This window comes from Pseudorca crassidens, chromosome 8, assembly GCF_039906515.1.
Source record: "Pseudorca crassidens isolate mPseCra1 chromosome 8, mPseCra1.hap1, whole genome shotgun sequence".
Taxonomy (NCBI): Eukaryota; Metazoa; Chordata; class Mammalia; order Artiodactyla; family Delphinidae; genus Pseudorca; species Pseudorca crassidens.
Window position 1 is genome coordinate 55,556,058 of NC_090303.1, and position 26,112 is coordinate 55,582,169.

General features: G+C 40.6%; 1 protein-coding gene across 21 annotated transcripts in view; it reads right to left on the minus strand.

Annotated features, from left to right (window-relative positions):
* The window catches only part of ADAM22 (ADAM metallopeptidase domain 22), a 243,043-nt gene extending 217,187 nt beyond the window's left edge, over positions 1–25,856 (minus strand). For 6 of the 21 annotated variants that reach the window (XM_067746507.1, XM_067746503.1, XM_067746502.1 and 3 more), the window contains exons 1-2: positions 25,479–25,850; positions 24,864–25,021 (exon numbers count right to left, since the gene is read on the minus strand). In XM_067746507.1, the coding sequence (XP_067602608.1) occupies positions 24,864–25,021; positions 25,479–25,563 (243 nt within the window). In that variant the 5' untranslated portion in view covers positions 25,564–25,850. Of the gene's footprint in view, positions 1–24,863; positions 25,022–25,478 lie in introns of all 21 variants that reach the window. The other 15 variants (XM_067746501.1, XM_067746500.1, XM_067746512.1 and 12 more) reach the window with 12 other exon arrangements.
* Between the last annotated feature and the right edge of the window lie 256 nt (positions 25,857–26,112).

Consider the following 26,112-nt stretch of genomic DNA (forward strand, 5'->3'; position numbering starts at 1 on the left):
ATCATCTTGGCTATTAACCGCCCATTACTAGGCCTTCATTTCGGGCCTGAACAAGAAAACACTTTCTCTCAGAAGCCTGAAAGTCGGAGCAGACCTTTATGATCTTTAGCATCCTGAGAATAATACCATATGTAGTCATATTGAGCTGTAATTTAATCTGAGTGCAAGGAACTCCAACGTTTGGATGCAACAAAATCAGCAGACAAAATCCCTCAGATGAACAAGCCCTGGGAAACAGATACTCTACCTTAATGCAAGAAAGGCTTGGGAGAAAATTACAGGTCTTCCTGGCCTCACTGCTGACTTGACATTTGATTTTTGGAGTTACTAAAACTTTCTATGCTTCATCCTGTTTTTCCCCAAAGGTGAACTGAAAATAGTATGAATTATAGAATGCTGTGAGAAAAACACCTCATATTTTTGTTTATGGTGAAAGAGTATATAAAATCTTGTTGCAAAGAATAATGTAACTACTGAGAGTTAAATAAAACACAGGTAAAAAGAACAGAGGAGGGGAAAAGCAGTTAAGCTATTATATTATCAAATGAATAACTAGTCAGTTCAGCTCTAAATCGGATGATTTTAAAAGCACGCCTGGAACCTCCCTGGTGGTGCAGTCGTTAAGACTCCGCGCTTCCAGTGCAGGGGGCGTGGGTTCGATCCCTTGTCAGGGAATAAGATCCCACATGCTGCACGGCGCAGCCAAAAGATATAAAATGAATAAATAAAATTTGTTTAAAAAAATAAAAAGAAAAGCAGGCCTGGAAATAAGTGTCATCTCTGCCAGCTGGGTCACAGTCTTTCCTGGAGGCAACATCAGAAATAGGCCAAGTCTAAAGAAGAAAATTAAGAATGGTGAGTTCTTCACATCAACATTCACTTCACCCAGTTGTTAAGGCAATGGGTTTTTGTCTGCTTGCTTGCTTAATTTCACCTTCCTTATATAGATATTAGAGGCATCTGAGAGTTAAGGCTCACTTCCATGAAAGGGCCAGCTCCCAGTGTTTGAGGAAAGAAAAATCATGGCTATCACTGACCAAAATGCCATGATAAATAGCTGACATGTAAGAATTCCATAGTATCTTCTTTAAGAAACAAATTTACATAGGGTAAGAAAGTTTCTTCTCTCCTAGAACTAAAGACTAACACTACATAATTATAGAAGACTTTCTGCTCACACACATACATATATACACATGCATACTAAACTTTAGAAGGAGCAGATTCTTTCTTTAGTATCTCAACTGTCCACGAGTTTTCCAAGAACACAGTCGAGAAATAATCTTAGTAAAATACTGCAAGAGCAAAGCTCCTGCTTAAAAGAAAAAGAAGGAAAAGGCAATAAGTCTCTAATATCAAGAATCTTCAAATGTTTTTTTATCTGTAACTTGACAGTCACCCACCAAGGTTTTGTGTCCCAGTAAAGAAAGACTGGGACACAAAATGAGACACAAACCTTGCAAAAATATCTATATTTTTGGGGATTTCCCAAGTAGCTAGAATGAAGATTGGTTGGAAGAACACACCAGTTATCTCAATTACCACAATTATGAAATGAAGGAAGGAATGGATATGTGTGTGTGTGTGTGTGTGTGTGTGTGTGTGTGTGAGAGAGAGAGAGAGAGAGAGAGAGAGAGAGGGAACTTGACCAATTAAGAGCAAGCATGCAGATTACCAGCCATCCCTAAGGAAACCATGTCTAAATATGGAATCTTTCAATGCGTGCATAGATTAGAACATAGCAAGAATCTGCTACAGAGATTTAGTATGACATGAATCTGCCCCCCAAATTCTTAAATTGATGGGCTTCCGCATACTACCAGCTGGTGTCTCCAAGCTGCTTTGAAGGGTAACTCCTTGCCCTTAAATTATAGGGAAATTGAAAGAATCCATTCATGATGCATGTTTATTAGAAAACAAATACCCAATGAGAAAATTTTTGTTAAATGTGCTGCATTACATGTATCAGATCTATAGTTTTTCTGGGATATGGACTTCAAAAGCATCTGAATCTAAAGAAATTAAAGAGTAAAAATTTTCAAACACGCTACTAGGAAATATCTAAGGGGTAGCAAAATAATGAAATTACTCTGTTGGACAAGAGTAATGAAAAAACTCTAGACATTACTTTTCCTTGCACTTCCATTATTTATTGGCACTAGTGACTACTGCCCCTTGCAATAAGTAGATCAATCGTGTTACTTAATCCTTAGCACTAAACACTTTCCCTAGAAAAGTGAAATGCCTTTTAAAAATACATTGACTGGAAATAATCTCTTAAAGCAGGAATTCTAAGAGATACTGCTATTGAGAGAGATAGAAAACCTCACCAAACCAAGTCACATTATCCATTGTACATCCAATAATGCTCGCACGTGCATGTGTGTGCATACCTGTGTACACATCATGGCAGGAATAGCTTGTAGTCAGCTGTAACCTAGAAAATAATTACTACTTAAAACAAGTAAACTCTGCAGTGCTGGTGAGTTCAACTCTAAAAAGATCTAATAGAAGGAATAACTGCTGCTCTAAAATGGAGACAGGATATAAATCCTCACTGGAGGGTCTCTAGACCTAGGACAAGGTAACAGTGTCTAGTGATGTTAAGTCAGAATCAAATGTAGACTATCCCTTAGGCCTGAAATATGTCTTCATTACAAGAAAAAACCAAGACAAAACTTCGGAGATTTCTAACTATTGTTATGACTTTGTGTCTGAATAAAAAGAAAGAAAATCCAGGTCTGACCACTCTTTTCTTCCCTGGCATGAACTCGGCTCTTGATAGGAACAATATCATGTCAAAGGTTGATGGAACTTGACCTCCTCTGTGTGAGAAACAAAGGGTAGGGAAGTCCCTGGTGTCCAGTGGTTAGGACTTGGTGCTTTCACTGCTGAGGGCCTGGGTGGAATCCCTGGTCGGGGAACTAAGATCTCACAACCCGTGTGGTGTGACCAAAACAACACCACCAAAAAAAAGGATCCAAAAAACAGAAAAGATTTACAGATAGGATCACAGGGAGCCAAGACCTTGTGAAAGCACGTCGGTGGAGCTTGGGAGCCAATAGCTTGATTAGAGCCATTCATACTTCCCTCTGTTTAAACTCTCTGCCTTAACAAAAGAGTAAGCATGCAGGGGCACTGAACTGTTTTCAGTGTTCCATACATGACTCAGGCTTCTACGCTGTTGATGTGTTTTGACATAAAGCTGAATAAACCAAACTCTATAGTTGTTGCCTCTATCGGGGGCAAATTACGGCAGTTTAATGAGGCCTCTGTGCCTCTGACACACCAGGTTAAAGAAAGGATTCCTACAAGATATCCTGATTCTCTTTTATAAAGGAAAAATTCTGGGCACAGCCTTTCTTTCTGTTCGTTTTATAACAGCTTTTGTTTGTTTGTTTCTTTTTACTTCTTGTTGCTCTGAAGCAAATGAATACTTTGAAGTAACACAGAAGTCACTTTTTAATTCATTTATTAATTGAAATGTCTTTTGGGGAGAAAATGGGAGAATGTCTTTACTTCTGAGAAGTGTGTACGTCGTCACTCTGAACTACCCCACTGAGCTTCTGGGAAGCTGCCTCCTGGCAAAGCCTCCTGACCAAAATGTTCCCTAGATCAGCATCCTCAGCAAACTGCCGCCAAGCCATCCTTTCTGTCCTTCTCTGGCTTCCCCTGCAGGTCCCATCCCCTCCCTCACCACCATCACGTCCTGAACCCTACCTGTGCTCAGGACTCCATGAGGACCATAGCGGACGCTATGAAAGATACAACCCCTGCCCACAGATTTGTATGGTCTGGTAAAACATGTTACTCTTATACAAGGCAGTAACATAATCCAGTAGTACTAAACTCTTTTGTCCTAAAGAGTTTTCCCTCTCTTTTAGAACCGTGAGCAGTTACTTATGAAAAGTGGCAGAGGGTAGTGGCTAAGACTCCAGATTCCAGATTCTGTTTCAAATTCTACCCCTTCCCAAACTGAACAATCTTGGGCAAGTCATTTAAGCTCCCCATGCCTCCGTTTCTCCATTTAGTAAATGGGAACAACAGTATCAACTTCTGAGGATTGCTGAGAAGACTGAATACCTGTAAAGTATATAGAACAGTCTAGTGCCCTCAATGTTATTTATTATTACACCACATGAGCGGCCAAAGTCTGAGGGTGCGTGACGAGAATTCTGTGTTACGTCCAGAAGTCAGAATTATTCTTGCTTCCCCCTTGTCACTTCCAGACGACAGTTCCTCTATTCCTCTCTCCTGGAGGTCCACGCCTCACAGCTACACCACCCTCCATTCTCAACTCTGGACCAAGTGCCTCTGTATTCCCAGCACTCAGTACCTCGTGTGACACAAAGCACATGCTCACTTACAAATTTAAAACAAATCTGACGACTCTTACCTGACAATAAGATGGATTTGCAAACTGTAAATTAGCCCAAAATGGGAAGTATTCCTAGTTCTCAGGAATATAACCCTAACAAAGGTTGCTTTCATACCGTCAGTTAAACCAATTATTTTATTGGTCTCTTTGTTAGTTCTCCAGTAGTTTATAAACACTATCACTGTTACAGAGGGTAAAACCTTTACCAGCATAGGCACTCTATTCCTTAAAAATTTCTTACCTGTGTCCCTGTGCTCATTTTATTCAATCAACATTTGTTGGTGAGTTTGTAGCCACTTGGCTACATGACTTGAAATGTGTATTATCTATAGTTCAGAGGGAGAAGGATGGAACTTTGAGCTTTAGGGAACCTCAATGAGTTATGTGATTCAGTTCCCACCTGTGAGAAAACATCTACTCAAAACCATCTTGAAAAAATGATTGCTGAGCCTATTTTGTATGTTTTTGAGACAGTTCCTCAACCTCTAATTGTAGTTTGTCCCAATGCTGAATCACATTCTTTCCCCTCTTCAATAGCTAACAGAACTCTCTTAATGCAATTTAGACCTATTTCCTCCATTTGTGAAATAGGATACGTTCAAAGATGACTTGAAAGTATGCCTCTCATCTGTTAGGCACAGTAGAAACTATGTGTTACTTTGTAAGCTTTATGGCAGGCTAGCACTAAAAATATCTACCAACTACACAGGATAAAACATCCTGCAGAAAGAGTGATCTATAGCCATGCATGTATAAACATAAAAGAGAAGTACATTTAAGTGCACCAAAGTAATACCCTCTTGCAAAGAAGAATCCAAGTGCAATACATGGGGGGTGGTAGATGAATTACACTCAGCCACTCAAGTGAAAATTTGTGTGGTCTTCTTTGGTAAGATAATACAGTCCTTTGAGAACGTATAATGAAACTGAAAATACCGCCAGAGATATGGATACTTTCAAATAACTTCACTGGGAAAGCCCCCAATACAGTTTTCATTGAGATCCTCCATCACCCACCTTCTTGGGAGTAGTAGTCTTGTTACTCAAACTTGACAGTCATGCTCTAGCCTTGGAGTCATTGTATCAACTGTTCTCTCCTCCAGAAAGGCTCTTCCACAGAAGAGCCTGGCTCACTTCCCACTCCCTTCAAGCTTTTCCCAATGTCACCTTCTCTGTGAGGCCTATTGGATCACCCTATTAAAAATTACAACCTATGTCCCCTACAACCCCGGCACTCCCAATGTCCATTACCATGCTATAATTTTTTCTTTTCTTTTCCATAGTACTTACCACCTTCTAATATACTAAATAATTTATCCTTTATTATGTTTTTGTCTATCTACTAGAACATAAGTCCCATGAAGAAACAATTTTTTTTTTTTTAATTCATTGATGTATCATAAGAAGTCAGATAGTGCCCGCCTGTAGCAGATCCTCAATAAATATTTGGGGAGTAAATTTTTTAAACGTCAGTTCAAAAACCAAACCACAGGAATTAATTCCATCTCTCTCTCTCTCTCTCTCTCTCTCTCTCTCACACACACACACACACACACACACAATGTTAAAATTGCCCAAAACAGTTATTGAGCCTTAATCTGAAAAATAAAAGAACCAATGGAAAAATTTTAATTGCAAATCTGGCAAGTTTAAACTTTATCATAAAAGGAACAGGAATCTAAGTCTATTAAATATTTTCAGTCTTCTCAGTTCCCTCATTATTCAAAGATAGAACAAGGAAAAGAGAAATCAAGAATCTCTAGTTCTAGTGAAAACACGCTGCAGAGAACAGGAGCTATAAAAAGGCATGATTAATAGCTCAAACATAACTAAAATACCCAACTGCACAAGGGCCAGAAGGTGCAGAGACAAGTGTAGCTTTTTCTCTCATTGAGCAAAATGTGAGAACTAAAACAGACTCAATGGCCCTATGGAGATGGGCTATTCCACGAAGACTCTCCAGACAGATACACACACACACACACACACACACACACACACACACACACACACACACACACCACCAGCAACAATAATATCTGCACCTGGAGCTGCTCTTGCTGAACACTTTCTGCAGTAAGCATATGATGCTAAAAGAAAAGCATATGGGCTTCTTCTAACCCAATTATTTCTTGAGAAAGAGAAATAACACAAACAATTAACTTTGGAATAACAGATTTTGGAAAGGCTGTTTGTTGAAAACTGTTGGAAATTCAGGAACACATGGTTGATTGATTAAGTGTTAAAATATTTATTAAATATGGGAATCCACTACAAGAAAATGGAAGTTCTTCCATGGAGCTGAAGGCCACATCTAATGCTGAGCTGCGTCAGCTTAGCAAGAAGCTGAGCAAAGGAACTGATTATCACGACTGGTTTACAATGGGACCAAAAACAATAGAATGACAAAAAGTAGAGAGCCAAAAGAGAAAGGGAAAACTGAGAACTGAGGATGACTAAAAGTTTCATTAAAAGCTGTATTAAAAACCACTGATCGTATGCTTTAAAAGGATGAATTTTATGGTACATGAATTATATTTCAATAAAGCTGTTATTAAAAAACTACATTAAAAATTAAGATTGTGGTCATAAACATAATTCAAATGCAGAAGAGGAATGGTCTTTGTTATAATAACTGCTACCTTTTATAAAATTCTGGGAGCCTTTCTTCCTCAACTGTCTGTTCCCTTAGATTTTTGTCTTTTGAAGTTCTTAGATTTTTGTCTTTTTTTTTTTTTGGCGGTACACGGGCCTCTCACTGTTGTGGCCTCTCCCGTTGCGGAGCACAGGCTCCGAACGCGCAGGCCCAGCGGCCATGGCTCACGGGCCCAGCCGCTCCGCAGCATGTGGGATCTTCCCGGACCGGGGCACGAACCCGTGTTCCCTGCAACGGCAGGTGGACTCTCAACCACTGCGCCACCAGGGAAGCCCAATTTTTGTCTTTTGAACATGTTTTTTAAAAATAAAATAAAACAAGCTATTAAATGGAGCATCCTATCCTCTACTAAAGTTAAAAATATAGCTTCCAACACTCAGCCTAGTTTGGGAATTATGAGTCCAAGCTTTATCTCACTGCCCGTTAAACTCTTCATGTTGTGCCCTCCCTTCCTTTCCTCACTTCCAAGCTGGGAGCAGCCCTATGAGGATACAGACTATTGAGGGCTCAACTAAGGCAGAGATGCTTCCCATCCCAAAGTAATGGAGCTGCATTGTTACTCATTTAATTAAAAAAAAAAATCCCACCTGATGTTTGAACCAATATTATATTGGGGGTTGGGGGAGTAGGAGGACAAGATTAACTTGGTTTGTTAAATTCCTGGAAAAAATGCAGTGAGACCAAAGCTGGGACCCAGAATTAGAACGAGGGTCCAAATTGTTCTACCCTCCTGGAACATTTGATGCAAATCACAGCTCTTGTGAAAACAATCGAAGAAATCCAGTGATCTGTGTACACAAGAAACTGGGCAAACAGTTTTATACCAAGATATAATCATTATGGGAGCTAAAAAAACGACAACAAAAAAAAGAGCTAACATGTACGGAGCCCTTACCATAGGCCAAATGCTCAGCTACAAATTTTATGCATTTTATTTCCTTAATCCTCACAACATATAAGCTGGGCACTATTCTTATTCCTATTTTATTGGTGTAAAAACTCAGGATTAGAGAAATTAAGTGCAGTTAGTGGCAAAGGTGGGCTTTGAATCCATGCACTCTAATTCCAGGTTCTTAAACTCTTAATCACCATCCTACAATACTTTCTTAGAAGAAAACTATATATCAGGGAGTCGTTTTACTAAAAATGAAGACTTATTCTAAAACTATAGTAGATTCGGCAGTAGTATAGTAATACATAAACACAATCATGTAGAAAAGAATCGATATGGATAACATCAAGAAAATTTTTTTTAATCTGTTACAACAAAAGATACCATGAGAATGAATAGATAAGCCACAATTTTTAAAGTATTTGCAACAGAGATAAACAATAGGAGAGAATCCATAACACACTTAAAATGCCTGTAAATCAATAAGAAAAAGACACTTGAAAAATGGGAAAAGTATATAACTAGGCCATTCAAAGGAAGAAATACAGATTGCCAAAGGTGCTCTACCTCATTAGTCATCAGGGAAATGGAAAGCAAAGTAATCAGACACTATTTCACACCCATAATATTGTTAGAAATTTTAAAGTCTTATGATTCCAAATGATGATAAAGATGGGGATACACAGAAATTCTCATGCACCATGGGTGGAGTATAAATTGGTATATCGTTGTGTGATTTGTCAATATGTGGAGAAGTTGAGAAGGGACAAACCCTAAGAATCAACAATTTCACTTCTAAATATATGCCCCACAGAAACACACGCACATGTATGCATTAATGGCATACACTGCTTATAACATCAAAAAATCAAGGTTGGGCTTCCCTGGTGGTGCAGTGGTTGAGAGTCCGCCTGCCGATGCAGGGGACACGGGTTCGTGCCCCGGTCTGGGAAGATCCCACATGCCGGGGAGCGGCTAGGCCCGTGAGCCATGGCCGCTGAGCCTGCGCGTCCGGAGCCTGTGCTCCGCAACGGGAGAGGCCACAACAGCGAGAGGCCCACGTACCGCAAAAAAAAAAAAAAAAAAAAACAGGGTCAATCTATAAATGCCATTGACAGGAAAATAAATACATAGATGAGGGTAGGTTTATAAAATGGTAAGCCAGACAGCAATAAAAAGGAATGAATTCAATTACTTTACCTGCATCAAGATAAGAGACTGAAAATCAAAGTCTGTCACATTATTCTATCTATTTTTTGGTATATTTAAACTATTTCAAAACATAAGCTTTTTAAAATTAAAAAAAGTAACAAAAGTTGTCTTGAAGAAATTTTCATATGCACCTTCACGTGCCTGATTTCACTGATGCCACACATAACAGCTCAGGGGTGAGTAACACAGCCACAGAGATGTCTTTAATACTGTTGCCAAGAAAACTATAAAACAAAAATTAACAGCTGGAAGCTGCCAGGAGGCACGTGACTCAATCTTTAAAACCTTAGCCTGAGCTGCCTCACAGGTACTGCTAGGCTCCCCTGTAAGGAATCCTGTAGAACAGTTTTTTAAACTGTGGATCAGATCATGACCCATTAGAAGGCTCTGAGATCACTTTAATGAACCATGCCAGGATTTTTTAGAAAATGTCAAAGAACAGAGTAGAATGAGAAGCATACACTGCATGCTTCAAGGATAAGTATTGTTTCACAACACACTTGTTTTGATCTTTGGTGTATGTGTGTGTTTTCACTTGTTCATACGAAAACTTTAACACAAATGTTCATAGCAGTATTATGCATGATTTCCCCAAAGTGGAAACAACCCAAATCTCCATCAAAGTGAATGGATAAATAATGGATGTTATTCATCAATAAAAAGGAATGAGGGGACTTCCGTGGTGGTACAGTGGTTAAGAATCTGCCTGCCAACGCAGGGGACACAGGTTCGAGCCCCGGTCCAGGAAGATTCCCACATGCCGCGGAGCAACTGAGCCCCTGCGCCTCAACTACTGAGCCGGCATTCTAGAGCCTGCGAGCCACAACTACTGAGACCGCATGCCACAACTACTGAAGCCCACACGCCTAGAGCCTGTGCTCCACAACAAAGAGAAGCCACTGCAATGAGAAGCCCACACACCACAACAAAGAGTAGCCCCCACTCGCCACAACTAGAGAAAGCCTGGGCGCAGCAACGAAGACCCAACGCAGACAAAAATAAATAAATAAATAAAATAACTTTTTTAAAAAAAGGAATGAGGTAAAAACGCATGCTACAACATGGATAAACCTTGAATCATTATGCTAAGTAACAGAAGCCAGTCACAAAAGACCAGATAGTCTATGATTCCATTTTATGAAATGTCTAGAATAGGCAAAGCTATAAAGACAGAAAGTAGATTAGTGGTTGCCCAGGGCTGGGGGTGCAGCTAGGCGGGGCGGAAGAGAGTCTGGGGAATGTGTATGGGATTTCTTTTTAAGGTGAGGAAAATGTTTAAAACTGACTATGGTGATGCTTGCACAATTGCTTGAATATACTAATAAACTCTGAATTGTACACTAATGTTAAATGGGTGAATTCTATGGTATGCAAATTATACTTCAATAATGGCCTTATAACTATATATAATGAAAATATGAATTATTTTGTTCCTGAGATTATACTAAATCAGCTGAAGTCATGTTAAAGAGTTCATTTTTGTGGGCCACTTACTTAATCTTAACATTTTGACATGGGACCCCCTTCCTGACACAAGCCCTTACTTTCTTTTCTCATCATAAACCTACTTTCAGATCAATCCTTCATTCACACTATGATATTAATGCTTGAAAACAGCTCAGAGGGCCATCCCTCTCTAGGGTCTCTACTTATACCAAAGTGGCTATTCTCAAGTGGTGTGTTTTCTGATTTAAATCAAACGTGCATATCTTTTAGAGCATGGAGGTTTCATAGAGTAATAGCTCTACAAGAGTAGTATCTACCACCTAAGAAATAAAGGAAGCAAATATTTTTTCCTCAGCATAATTCCCTGGAGTTTTGTTTGTTTGTTTTTTGCCACTTGGCCTGTGGGATCTTGGTTCCCCAACCAGGGATTGAACCCGTGCCCCCTGCAGTGGAAGTGCGGAGTCTTAACCACTGGATGGCCAGGGAAGTTCCAGAAAGTAAATATTTTATATTAACTTGTTAGTCCACGATAGGGAGGTAAAGATTGAGAAAAAAATAAAAATAAAACAAAATATTAGACAAGAAAGTATTGGAGGCTTAGTTACAGGGAGAAAAAGAGGATGCTGTCCTTGGTTCAAAAAAAAAATCAAAACTCCACGAACAAATATCAGAAAAACTCCTTAGCTAAATATGTCATACGAGTTCAGAACTATCAGAAATACTATATGTCACTTTCCCAGAAGACAGACATCATTGTCTTAAAGGAAATGCAGCTCCAGGCAGCAAATGGCAAAGTCTGATGAATAAAGTCACACACAAAGGTTAAATAGCTTGGATTTATTTGCGTTGGGAGAGACAGGGCTAGAAACTGACATGAATGATTTTGTCACAGTGATTAAAGCAGCCGGGAGATAGCAAGGCGGCTTTATATGGTAGAATATCAGTCTGCCAATCATCGTCCAAGTTCCCACTGCTTTCTCCAGTCTTCTCTCCTAACCTCATGGCCCTGCCTCACACGTGAAGCAAGGGGGACAGCTACTGCAGTTCAGGTGCTCACCGTGATGGGATCCTCACAGAACCTGGGCGTTCTATATAGATAGGGTGGCTCTGTCGGGCCGGCAAGAATGTACGCGGAGGGAAAAAAAATTTTTTTTCAATAATAATAAAAAAAAAATGTACACGGAGGGAAGGGGAAGAAAGAGGTCAGGGATAAGGTATAAATGTGGAAGGAGGCCCGTGCTCCTCTCGAACCCATCCCAACAAAAGATTTTAACAATCCGGAGGAAAGAAATACTGTGATGGTTGGAAATACATCAGAAGAACATAAATGGTCACAGAACACTTTTTCTGCATCTTTGAGATTGAAAATTGAAACAAAGGCAGACCATAAATATTGGCTGAGTACCACCTATCCATCAGGCAGAGTGTTAAGCAGTGAACAAATAATGGTGAAAACGAATGACAAAGCTCCAGCCCAACATTAGGGTCCATCTCATGGGGACACCTTCTATTAACCCACCCAAACGATCAGTGCACCAATACCCCTGCACCAACACACACACACGAGCAGGAATAATTTTATGCCAAGCCTGTGAGGCAAGTTGAACTATTAGTATACCTGTAAAAGTGCCTCGTCATTGCTCAATGCTGAGTCTGAATCCTGCAGAAATGGAGCAATGGACCCCTCTGGAAGACTCTGAGAAGTGACACGCTCAGAAATTGTGGAGGATGGACCAGACACATAACTCAGAGTTTAAGTCCAGGGGATTATGAGCAGAGAGAACAAGGAGAATGATTTTCGGAAGGCGACTATTCCAACAGCAAAGAGCAGAAGTGAAACTCACTGCAATCCACACCCAAAGAAGGGAATGAATGAGGGACAATTTAAGGGGAATAAAAGAAACAACAAATGAAAAAGAAAAACCACATTAAAAACAGGTTTAAAGGTAAGTAGTAGAGTGGGAAGCTTGTTGAACTATAACACATTTTGCAAATCCCAAAATAAGTCAGTCCAGCAACAGGCAACAGGGATGGTTCCCAACACTGAATATAAATAACCTTTCAGAGACTTGTTTTTACTTTAGTTGCTAAGAGAAAAAGAGGCATTTGACAGAAAGAGAGTAGGGGAAAAAATACAAAATAAACCAAGGGTCATAGGGAAAGTGAACAGAGCAAGGCTATGTTCGCAGGAAAACGATAAATGGAAAGAGGCAACAGGAATGTGACAGAGCCTGAACTGAGAAATGAGAAAAGAAAGAGATGAGAGAAAAGAAAAAAAATAACCGACCAGGGAAAACCTGATATAACAACAGGGGTCTAGAGGCATAAGAATGGAACAGGGCTCTCTAAGTCATGGCATCAATGATGTCATCCAGTTCTCATTTGCTTTTTGAGCACTTGCTATGTACAAGGCTCTGAGCTCAACGCTGGGAAGAAATAAAAATGGGTATTTTTTTATTTATGCCCTCACACCATGTTTTTCCCTAAATTAAAATGAAATAATTCTTACCCCGTCACCCTGGGACAACTGCAAACTTCATGATTTCATAATCAGAACACTTAAAAAAAGTCCTAAAAAACTCATTAGTCAATGACCTCAAGTAGATTTCATATTAAATTGGTTAAGTTATGAATGAATAGTACCTTCCCTTCATTAATTATGAGAGAACATTGTCCATGCAAGATCATTAAGAACTCTAAGGACATCATGCTAAACTTACCTCAGAAATTAAATTAAATGAAAAATTCATAGTATCTCAGCACCTCTTTTTACCCTGGAGGATGCTGAGGACCAACAAAAGTTGCTACACACCATGGTGAAATAGCCTCGTCTCTAGTCACTCATCCAGTCAGAAATGGCTTCACCTTTGGTGATAGCAATGAACACAACTTGAATTTTGCCCACCTTCTTATCAATCAATATCTGTCCAAGCTTTCAGGTACTTTTATGAGGAAATCAGTTTGAAAAAAAGCAATGTGCTATTTATAGCTAAACAAGCTGTATACTTTTGTAAAACATAAGAACGATTTTCCTGTCCTGCATCAAAACTTCCATTACCTTCAAAGATGTTTAAGTTTCTATCATAGTCAATAAAACTCTTTCTAAGAAATGATGGCTTGATTACTTAACACATGGTAAATTTGTTAAGGTATCTGTAAAAAAAAATTTCCCATTCTTCTTCTTAAACACTTCCCAAAAGTTTTCTTGAAGAGCACATCAAAGTACTCCTAACTATTGCTAAACTGCAGGTGATACCAAACTAATCTTGAAAATAACCCACTATTTATAGCAAATGGAGACTGACACCAAAATTATCCATCTCAATAAGAACAAATTTTCCAAACTCCCACTTACAAACACTCTTCCATTATTAACATACATTTTTTTTAAACACGTACCACATGCCATGTAAAATGAGCTTGTTGCCCATTTTGCACAAACTAAGTGTGATTTTTCAGAGCATCAGCTGTCACATGAGTTAGGAAATCAATCTTTATGTAAGTGTCATCTCCTGATCCAGGGCAGGCACAGTCTGCAGTCTGAACTACGTTAGTGGGGAAAAGAGCGGGCCCCTGAAAGCCCCCTCCCACTAGCCTGCAGAGCCTTAGAAAGACCACTGAAGAATATGATCTTGGGGGAGGAAGGAAGGAGGGAAAATAAGGATTAAAGAAGAAGAATAGGAAGGAGGAGAAGAAGAGGAGGAAGAGGAGGCGGAGAAGAGAATGAAGTGGAGGAAGAGGGAGGGGGACAGGAGTAGGGGGGCAGAAGGAGGAGAAAGTGGTCCCTCCCTCTGAACCAAACACTTAAAGCTCCTGAGGGCGTGGAAACAATCCCAAGGGCCATTAGAGCGAGTCTGGCTAAAACACACACGGTTAAAAAAAAAAACACCAGACCTGAGTCAAGAGTGGAGCCAACCCCTGAAACCTCAGTGGGCTGAGATCAAAAACTCAGGAAGTTTCTCAGAATTTTTCAGGTTACTCTCTCTAGTTGAGCCAGGAGGATACTGGACTGAGCTGGCACAGTGGACCCAGTGGGCCCTCTCTAGGCCTGATTTTTTTTTTTTACTTCCCTGAGCCTCACCTTCCACTACCCTTTTACCCATAGCCTGCTCCTGCCCCATGACCTGATGACCCAAGATTACTCTTCTGCAAACTGCTACGACTCCAGCCTACCCTAGGTTAATACTACCGTGCATAACCTTGACTGCTAAGGGTCCACAGCTAGGTTCCAGGCCAGACTCCTGACAGGATAGTCCAAAGGCATTAAAAATCCACCAGGGAATTCATGGACACCAGGTCTATGAAGTGGCAGCTCTCTGTGCAGCATCTTGCTATCTAATCCAAACAAAGAGAAACCACTGAGAGCAAAGCTTGAGCTCTGACCAGGAGTAGCAACTGGTGTGTACCAGCCTGACCCCAAAATCCTCACCTCACTAGAGGAGCAAATGAAGGCAATTTCTCCCAAAGAACCCTGCTTAAAAGGCAAATTAAAAAAAAAAAAAAAACGTAAGAATAGAAATTGACCAGCTAGAGGCATGATTCAGTGCCAAACAGAATAAGAGGTCGAAGAAAACTGTCAACCGGTTCTACTGCCTTGGGCAGAAAATTTTAAAACGACTTGCAAAATGTGAGCTCTTGAGGTCTAGCTTCAGGGAAGTATCATCGATTTCCCATCTTCAAAGAGTCATCTAATGTTCCTTACTTGGGACCAAAAAAAAAAAAAAAAAAATGCAACAAAAGGGCAACTACTGCTAAGTGCTAAAATTCCCTCATATAAAATTGATTTTTAAAAAGGAGAATAAAAATGTTGATTTACCCTTACAGATGAATATGATTCTGAAACATCGTTTCAATACAAACAACAAATAGATTGTGAGACAGGATGGGGCAGGAGGAGGGAAGGATTAAAGCTCCTTACTCTTTCTCTGTCTAGCTTTAGAACTGCTGATATTTCTGAATCATGGTACAACATTTTAAATTTTATCTTCAAAATCAAGTTATATATAACTCTGCTCTAGGGAAACAGATTTCTGTCTTAAAAGCAACTCAGAAGGTAAAATCAAAAAGTAAAGGACACCGGGCTTCCCTGGTGGCGCAGTGGTTGAGAGCCCGCCTGCCGATGCAGGGGACACAGGTTCGTGCCCTGGTCCGGGAAGATCCCACATGCCGCGGAGCGGCTAGGCCCGTGAGCCATGGCCGCTGAGCCTGCGCGTCCAGAGCCTGTGCTCTGCAAAGGGAGAGGCCACAACAGTGAGAAGCCCACGTACCGCAAAAAAAAAAGTAAAGGACACCTAGAAGCTTAAAATCAGTTTTTCTATATGATGTTTTCATATTTTTAAAAATACAGCATATTGAACTCCATTTCTGTGTCAAATAATTGTAATTATCAAAGGGGCTGTAAATTCAATATCTGCAAAGACTAAAATTATTCATGCATTTATTCATATGGAGCCCAACCTTATTCCAAAAAAGATTTCAGCTTGTTTTATGTGGACAATTACAAGATAAAATAAAATTTTTAAGTAGATGAGGAACCCAGGGGAGACGGAAAACTCTTTAATTCAATAAATATTTATTAAGCACCAACTCTGTGCCAGTCACTGCTCTAGGCAGTGGAGATGTGTGGTGACAGAACAGACAAGATCACTATTCTCATGTAGTTTACCATCCAGTGATGGCATACTGAAAGAAAGACAATAAACAAGTCAATCGTTAAAAAGAATGTCAGGGACTTCCCTGGTGGCACAGTGGTTGAGAGTCCGCCTGCCGATGCAGGGGACACGGGTTCGTGCCCTGGTCCGGGAAGATCCCACATGCCGCGGAGCGGCTGGGCCCGTGAGCCATGGCCGCTGAGCCTGCGCGTTCGGAGGCTGTGCTCCGCAACGGGAGAGGCCACAGCAGTGAGAGGCCCGAGTACCGCAAAAAAAAAAAGAATGTCAAGTGCTAGGAAGAAAAAAGACTAATGGTGACAAGGAGGGGAGTGGAATGGGAATACTTTAGAAAAGTGGACAGAGGAAACCTGTTGAGATCACTTTTTTTAAGCCTAATATTAATTTAGTCTAACGTGCGCTTGAAAATGTGCACAGTTATGACTTCCCAGGTTGATAAATTATCACTAGTCGAGAGAGATTTCAGATGACTTTTGCATTGAAATAGGGATGATGAGAAAGAACAGGACAATGAGCTAGGAATGAAGCTGCTATGAAAACTTATGCTGGGACTTCCGCTTTGGAGGAGAACACAATTCGCCTTGAAACTTTTGGCATCCAAGTCAAGGAAGGAAACACAGTTACAAGATAGATCTCTCCTGTTGGTCATGCTGAGACACCATGTGTAATGTTCTCCAAGACTTCAATGAATAATGTAACTGGTTTCTCAGGAATATTTCTTACAATGTCCTTCAAAATATCCTTTAGAAAAGCCTGGAAGGTGATTGAAGAGGTCAGGGAAGTGACTGAGAAAACTGATACCAATTCAGATACCAAACTCTCTTGTGACTAACTGAAATCCAAGAAGATTTAAGAAAAAATATCTTAAACCTTGAGAATACAAAGAGCTCCTAGACCCTGGGTACAAACTGGAATCCCCTGGAGAGACTTTTTAAAATACTCCCACCCCGGAATGCACTATGGAGGAATAGATGATAATTCTCCATAAATAGTTTCTGTTAAGTGAATTTCTGGCAGATTAAACTCCAACAAGTATTCAGAGTGCAGATGTTCTCTGCTGCCATTTAGAAGAAGATTCAGATATTTCCATGTGGTTAAAAGAATATCTGAGGTAGAGGTAGAAATTATACCCATTTCTAGAAATGAAGACATATAACAAGTGTGAAACAGGACATCAATTCACCCCTGAATGAAGCTAGTGAGGGAGGAGACCAGGGCAGGGCCAAGAGTTTTAAAGAAATGTTAGGTCTGTTCCAATACATAGATGACACAGTAACCACATGTTAAATAAGAAAGATTACAAGAGGCTTATTTTATGTGGATCTCTAACATTTTCTTTGAGAATTCTTAACCCAATTCTACTACTTGTCAGTTGTATGACCTTGGACTGGTTAATTAGCTTCCTTAAGCCTCAGTTTCCTCATCTATAAAATGGGTATAATAATATCTACCTCATAATGAGAGATAACACATTTAAATCGCTCAGCACAGTGTCTAACACATGGTAAATATTCAGTAAATATTAATTCTTATTTTTAACTCTTTCCCTCAATATTTGCTTTTTAATGCTTTTATTACCAAAGTAAACACATCCAGCTAGATGTTCACAGAAGCTATCATTTTGGTTATTATTACATATGTCTTTGACCTGAATGCTTTGACATCTGGGACTCTAGAGCTACTTGTTCTATGAAGACACAAAAGATATTTTGTATCTTTTCATTTGGAGAAGGATACACAAACACGGATTCCTTTTTAACATTTCATGTTTCTGCTTTATGAAACTTAAAGCAGAAGAAGAGCATGTATAATTTTGGTACTGGCAACTGGATCCTGAAATCTTTGATTTACGAAGGAAGATTATAACAATCAATGTTCACATGCAGTTCCAAAACAAAACATACATCCTTTGAGAGGTGTTTCTAACCTTTTAAATGTTAAATATCTTTATATATTCCATTCTCATTCTCAAGGTAGTAGAAATGAAGCATTCCTACCGTGTTCCACAAGTTTCTTCACTACTATACAACTTTTAAAAACATTTTCAAGTGCTGCAAGAAATATATAGTTCCAATGGGACAGATGTAAGACATCTTTTACCCCAGTGCCATTGAAAGATATCTAAGGAAATGTTGGTGACCTCCTGTGCTAAGGCCAGGTTAGCCTAGTGCTTCAGCACATAGGCAGTGCAGTGGAGCTGAAGTGTCTGGGTTCAAATATCCTCTCTGCTACCTACCAGCTTTGTGATTTTGCAGCTAAATATTACCTGTCACATGATTCTTGTGAGGATGTAATGAGACTGTACAGATCAAAAGTATTCAGAAAACTGTTCAGCACATAAAAAGTAACCACATGAGTTACCATTTATTAAATATTATTAAATATTTTAGTGTATACTATAACATGACAACACTATTATAAGTATTTCTCTTTTCCTGGTTTTCTCTTTCCTTCCTCCTTCTTGCCATTCTCAAGGTCTCTTCCTCTTCTTCTGCCCTCCCCCACTCTTTTTAATAACATCCTTTTTCCCTTTGGGGCTTATGCATAATCCTCAATGATAAATGTGGCAATATCTGGGCCCCACTGGAGTTATAGAGTACTACTAACCCTATATGACAAGAAGGCAGACCTCCCTCCATGTACTTTTAGAAGGAGCTTTAATCATTAAAAATTATAGAACACTTGACATTCTTTGAAATAAGAGGAAAGAAATAAAACTTAAGGACAATTTGTATCATCCCATAAGCTTTTAGAGTCATTCATAGTTTTCCATGTGTAGCTGTAAAGAAGCAATGAAAGACAAGATTCTTCTGTGCACAGAATGCATGGTAAAACCACTGGGCAGAATTTCAAAGATGCCCAAAAGAAATATATACAAATTGGGATCTCATAGACTAAAAGCAAGATGTAAGGAAAACTCCTACAATTCTAAATTTTATTTTCCTTTAACTATTTAACTGTAAGAGAAGGTTGACAGGAGAATAAAAATGTGCTGGGAAATGTCTCCTTCCTATTTATGTCAGTGGAACAAAGTTTTGATTGGTGGCAAACTTTATCAATATTGAGCTACTTAGGTTTAACAAATGCACATTAAGGAAAAAAGAAGATGTTTGTGCTATCCTTGCAAAATACTTCTAAAGCTGTAATTCCTAGGAGTCCTTTTCCGCCAGGGAAGCAGTACTGCAGACAACTTATGGTTAAGCTGACTCAGTGCTCCCAAGTGAAACAACCCAATTTTAAGTACAGCTCATCCATGCTTAGGCATATGGATAATTATATTCATAAGAACAGAGCACAGGCACTTCCCTGGTGGCACAGTGGTTAAGAATCTGCCTGCCGAAGCAGGGGACATGGGTTCAAGCCCTGGTCCAGGAAGATCCTACATGCTGCAGAGCAACTAAGTCCACGCACAACAACTACTGAGCCTGCGCTCTAGAGCCCGTGAACCACAACTACTGAGCCTGCGTGCCACAACTACTGAAGCCCCCCGCCTAGAGCCCGTGCTCTGCAACAAAAGCCACCGCGATGAGAAGCCCGCGCGCTGCAACAAAGAGCAGCCCCCGCTCGCCGCAACTAGAGAAAAGCCTGTGCACGGCAACGAAGACCCAACGCAGCCAAAAATTAATTAATTAATTAATTATTTAAAAAACGAATGGAGCACAGCTACTGCTTGCCATCCTGCGACCATCTTGCATTTCCCCATTCATTACTGATTATCAAAACTATAATAAATGGTAGATCTATGTTCTTGGCACTTGACTACTTGAGAAGCTTACAACACCTTCCAGGGAATGAGATAGAAAAATAAGTAGCCCCTCTATTCACCGGCAATAAAGACTTCTGACAAAAAGAAATTCTGCTACTTGTAGAGAAAAGCAATTACTGGCTGCAAAACAAATTATTGAAAATGTATGGGGTGACCACACAGCAAAGTAAACCGCCAAATAACCTCTGATGCTACAGTAAAACTATCATGCCTGGCTAGCAAAGAAGGAGTAACCATTAAGGTGCTCACTCTTAGAAACAGGAATTATGTGATCATCAGTATCAAACCAACAGTAGGACTCAGTAGGTGATATTTTGCCCACATGGGTGTCCAATTAAAAATATATTTTATCCTATTATCTGCAACATACAATTTCTTCAGCACAAAACATTTCAAGTCAGAGGAAAGGAAGACTGAAATACTTTGAATATTCTAGCTCTGAGTGCTATTTTACAGGGCTGAAATTACTTCAGACTAGGCAGACGAAGGACGGCAAGGTTACCCACAATCAAATATAATTTCTTTGACTACCATTTCTAGACCTTCATGGCACAATAAGCTTTCAGTATGGGCTGATCATCTGATTCAGGATAAAAATAAAGTATGCGTTCAAGTAACTGGCCAGATAGTACAGAAATCTTTTACAATATGGACTCATACAAACAGAATGATTATTTCACACCAATCAAACTGCCAGTATTTCCACAGAACTAAAATATTAAAATTTTTTCCAAAAATATAACTGTGCAGTTCCATTTAGTGATGAAAACTGAAGTAAGGACACATTAAAAGTAAAATTAAGGTGTCTTATACCATCACAGTTCTAGGCAAATGGCTCTATCTTACCTGGTGAGAAGTGATTCTTGAATGAGATTAGATGACTTATAACATTTCTTCCATCTCTACAACTGTTAAGATGCCACTTATGTAAATTCGAGTAATTTGTAACCTCTGCGAATGTGTTAAATTCAGGTAATTAGGGCACCATTTTGCATTAAGGCAATGTCATAAAATTTCTAAACAGTACTCAAGCAGCCTGGGGGAGTTAATGTTATTTAACAAAAACTCATATAGTGCTTACAGAATATGCAGCACTGTTCTAAGTGCTTTATAAATATTAACTCATTTATACTAAGCAGCTAAGTATACTTAGTAACTAAGTTCTTACAAGCTTAATGAGTATGTGAATTGGCATTTAACAATGAATTAAAGTGAACAACCACTTTCACTCAGCCTTTGAAATTAAGATAATTCATTTCTGGGACTTCCCTGGTGGCGCAGTGGTTAAGAATCTGCCTGCCAATTCAGGGGACATGGGTTCGATCCCTGGTCTGGGCAGATCCCACCTGCCGCGGAGCAACTAAGCACCCGCGCCACAACTACTAAGCCTGTGCTCTAGAGCCCGCGAGCCACAACTACTGAGCCCGCGTGCCACAACTACTGAAGCCCACACGCCTATAGCCTGTGCTCTGCAATGAGAAGCCACCGCAATGAGAAGCCCATGCACCGCAATGAAGAGTAGCCCCCACTTGCCGCAACCAGAGAAAGCACACGCACAACAACGAAGACCCAATGCAGCAAAACAAAAAGATTATTCATTTCTAACAATTAGGGTTATTCCACGGCAACATGAATCTGGTCAGTAACTCTCCTTACTGAAATCCTTGAATCGCTTTCAGGACAAGTCCAAATTCCTCAGCAAGTCATGAAGGTGATGCAGCATCTATTTTCTGGTTTCCTGTTTTGTTTCATCTGTCCCTTAAATCCTAACTATTTGCAGTTTAAAATGTGTCTTGATGTCACATGCCCATGTACCTCCTGCCCCTTCTGTTTGATATGCCCACCCCTTCCCTTTAATTTGGCCACTTCCTACTCACCCTCAAAACACAGCTCAGGTAACACCTCTCTCTGAGAGCCCTGACTGCTCACCTGGGTTAAGCACTGTCTTCTCTCTTCCACAGCTCTCTGTGATCACCTCCAGAAAATCACACACAAGTACAGAGTGTAATTGCCTATCCATTTATCCGTCTTCCTACCTGTCTGTAAATTCCTTAAAGGCTAGAACTGGGTCTTTTATCTCTTAATCCCCAGGGTCTTGCAAAAAATTGGTACACAGTATGAGCTCAAGTATATAAATGCCTTTTTAATAAACAAATAAACAAATCAATATATACCTTTGTGAGCTGATAGAAAAACATCCTAATTTTATTTCTGAAGTAGAAAGGAAGTTGTTAAACATATTTATGAGTATAAATTATGTCTATTTTAATCACCAAAGAAATAACAAGGTCCATACAGAATTAACTTATGTTTTGGGGTTCAATGACAGCTCTCAACGAAACAAGAAATGACAAATTGCAGGACCACTCCTTAGTTTCCTAACTGTAGGAAGTGTTGGCTTATGACAACTAAGTCTTTACAACTCTAACTGCCAGATTCAGTCCTACTAGTCAGTAATCACTAACTGTAGTTGAAGAGCATGGTAAACTGCTACAGCTCCCAGGTGATCCAGGCATCCAACCAGATGCATTATGTATACCTCACCATGTGAGATAATTGCTTGTCATAATTACTTTGATGATAAGACAGGATCTTCACTGTCATTTCTGACTTGAATGAATAATCTACTCACACTGTTTAACCTAAATCCTACCGATTCATTCACACCTCACCAAAAGCCAGAGTCATTCTTCTCAATAGTGAGGTTTATTCTTATAGGAAGTAGAAGCTGCACAGGCCCCAAGTATCTTCTGCCCCAAGTAGAGAGGCCTAGGAACCAAAAAATCTACAGAAGTGGTATTTCAGAAATGGGGAGAAAAAGGAGGACTGACTGCCTGTTGTCCAAGAGTGGCGGTCTTTACCAACACAGAGAAGGGCAGAGGGTACCTAAAGACATCACCAGCATGAGACAGAGACTCCGGAGTTTAGAGGTGCAATCCTGCAGCATTTTCTGCATCTCTACTTTCTTCCTCTCTGAGAAACTCCTTGTGACTTGTTTTAAAGCACTGTCTATATCAGTAAAAATTCAGATTGTGAAAGACTCTACTGGATAAAAGACCCCACATCTTCAATGAATAAATTGCATGGAAAAAAGCAAGGAAATGGAGGGGGAAACCATGCATTAAAGAGACTTTAAAAACAAAAAAAAACCTAATTGCAGTTTATAGACATTATCTGGGTCCCGGATCAAACAAACTTAAATATATATATATAATATTTATATATTTTATATATTTACATATATTTAACGTATTTATATATTTAATACATATTAGCTATGATAATATCATGGTTACATTTTCTAAAAAATCTTCATCTTTTAGAGGTGCATAGTGAAATTTTATAACTGAAATGATATGATTTGCTTCAAAATAATACAGAAAGGGAGAAAAAAATAGGTAGGATGTAGATAAAACGAGATTGGCTATGAGATGCTAATGGTTGAAGCTGGGAGTCCATTATAATAGTCTGTCTACTTTTGTGTGTGTGTTTGAAATTTTTTATAATCAAAAGTTGTAACTAAGCATGAGAATATTCCTCTACAGAAATAATTCTAATGTATTGAAAAATAAGACAGTGTCCTATGCTTTTTCAGTCTTACTATGGAAAAAAGTCAAAATGGAAAAGGTTAATTCAAACATTAATTCAAATAAGTAAATAAAATTCAAATAAAAAATAAATAAAATAGGTATTTACCAAACAATTCAAATGATGGGATTCTTCATTAATGCTTGGCATATTAGATTTTCTACTATAATAATGTAACTAATGGATATTACTATAGCCCTTTAAATTAATTTCTATCATGTTAAAATGTTAACAGAACTAAGTACTTGGCTACAAATACAGATTTAAATAGTATTTTTCTATTTTTACTTATTTTACACTTACAGATAAATTACTGAGTATCACATCATCAAGATACATCTTAAAATATTAAGAATATATTTATACATGTGAAAATGTTCAGCCTGCCTTTGCTTCAGTGAAGTGTGCAAAATTTTCAACTACATGAACAAGTTCTACCTTAATATGTACTTACAGGTGGGTGAACTGGTTGCCAGGTTGATACATGTAAATACAAAAAATGCTTACATAGCCCCCAAATATTTACTTATTAACCAGTAAATTCAAAATAATTTTCAAGTATATCTGTGGATGTGTGATATTGACCTAAATATGGGTAAACGGCAGTTAGATTTTTATTTAAAAACATACTTTATAAATGCCCAATAAGCAACAGGGCCCTAATTACACCCAGAGGACTGCTACCAATGAAGAAAGGGGGGAGCCGGACACCTTTTCTGGAAGGTGGAGGTGAATGGGTACATCTCTGATGTCCACAAATTGAGTGAGCTGAGAACCTTGCAGTTCAGCTTAATTTTAAGGTTTGAGTTTAGTTAGGGATGTCTAGGCTTGTTTTTCCAATTTTCCTACAGTACCAATCTTGGCTTAAATCACATAAAGTCTTCTCTCTGAAAATTAAAACAACCACAACAACAATAATGATGATGCAAATCCTGCTCAAATATTATATCCCTTCTTGCCTATGCATGGCTTTTGCCTGGCAGAGGTGAGAGGGTCTCCGCCCCTTCGCTCAGGTTGCCACACAACTGGAGGCAACCCGCACAAACTCCTCTCCAGCAAAGCCCCCGGCCTGTGGCTCTTTTGGGGTTTGTTGCCCCTTTCTCTTCTTTTTTGCACAGGGAGCGCCACGCATGACTCGCATTAGAATTGCACTGGTTTCACCCAAGACATTGCATCTCCAGGGCAACGGAGAGCAAACGCGGGGTCGGGGTGGGCCGGGCCGCGCGGAGGACCACCCCCAGCACCACGCCTCTCACCTGCCCGCCGCCGGGGTCGCCCCGCACCCGCGTATCGAGCGCGTCGTGCCCAGTTTCGTCTTCGCCCGAGCTGTAGATGAGCCGGAGTGGCACGATGCTCTGGCGCTCCAGGAACCGGTTTTCTTCCCTCCTCTCCAGCTCCGTCAACGAGGCGTCTCCTCCAGGCAGGAAAGGGGGAAGGAGGAATTGGGGAGAAAAGGCGAAAATAATGACCCTGACCCACAATCGTCCATCCTGCGGTCCAACGTCTCCCTTATGAAGATCCCACCTCCCCCTCCCTCCCGGACCCCATCTGGTAAGGATGCAGAGACACAAGACGCAGAGCCTTGGACCAGCTAATCTGACAGCATCCAGGATCGGGGCCCAGAAGCAGAGCACCCCTCTCCCATCCTCCGCATTCCTCTTTTACTTCAGAAGAAAAACAGGCATTTGACCTAAAGCTTCTAATGCATCCACACCGTATTTTTGCTTCACTTCTCTCCACCCTTCTAAAAAAACAAAAAAATCTCCCTACGCACTCGGGAAATGGGGATGCCTCTTTACAAATGCGCTTGAGGGCTGCAAAGATGCCCGGAAAATGGTACGTCCTGGAGCCACAGAGGGCGGCGAACTTACCTGCCCGGCCGCAGCCCGCCGGGGGACAGGTCCCCAGGGCGCAGAGCAGCAAGAAGGGCACGGATACAGCCGCCGCCGCCTGCATGGTGCAGCCGTCAGCCCTCCTCGCCCGAGACGCTCAGCTCCTCATGCCCGGGCAGCCGCGTCCGGATCCCGCGCCCCGCGGCCCCGGCTCGCCTGGGCCGCCCCCTCCCAGCCTCGGCCGGTGTTGCGGCGACCGCGGCGCTGCAGCCTCCACCGCGGCGCTGCCTCAGTGCTGCATTGTGCTCCGCGGGAGCTTCCGCTGGCGGGGGGAGCGAGCGAGTGCTGCATTGGGCGGTTGGCTGTAGCTAAGTGGTTTCTAGCGCCACCCACCTCATCCCCTGGCAGAGGTTCCGGCGGGCGACGAGAGCTCGGCGGGGAGCGAGCGCCGGGTGCACTCTCCTCCGTGCGCGGGCAGGGGCGCGCGCACGAGAGTCAGCTGGGAAATGTAGTTCTCTCTCCACTTCCCGCTCATCTCCAAGACGGCGCGGGCTGTCGCGACCTCGTGAGTACAGGGTCATCTACAAACTGGAGACGGGGGGGCGGAAAAGGTCGAAAGAAAGAAAGGTCATCGCTGGCAAGGCCTCCGGGCACCAAGTATGCCGGAATGCGC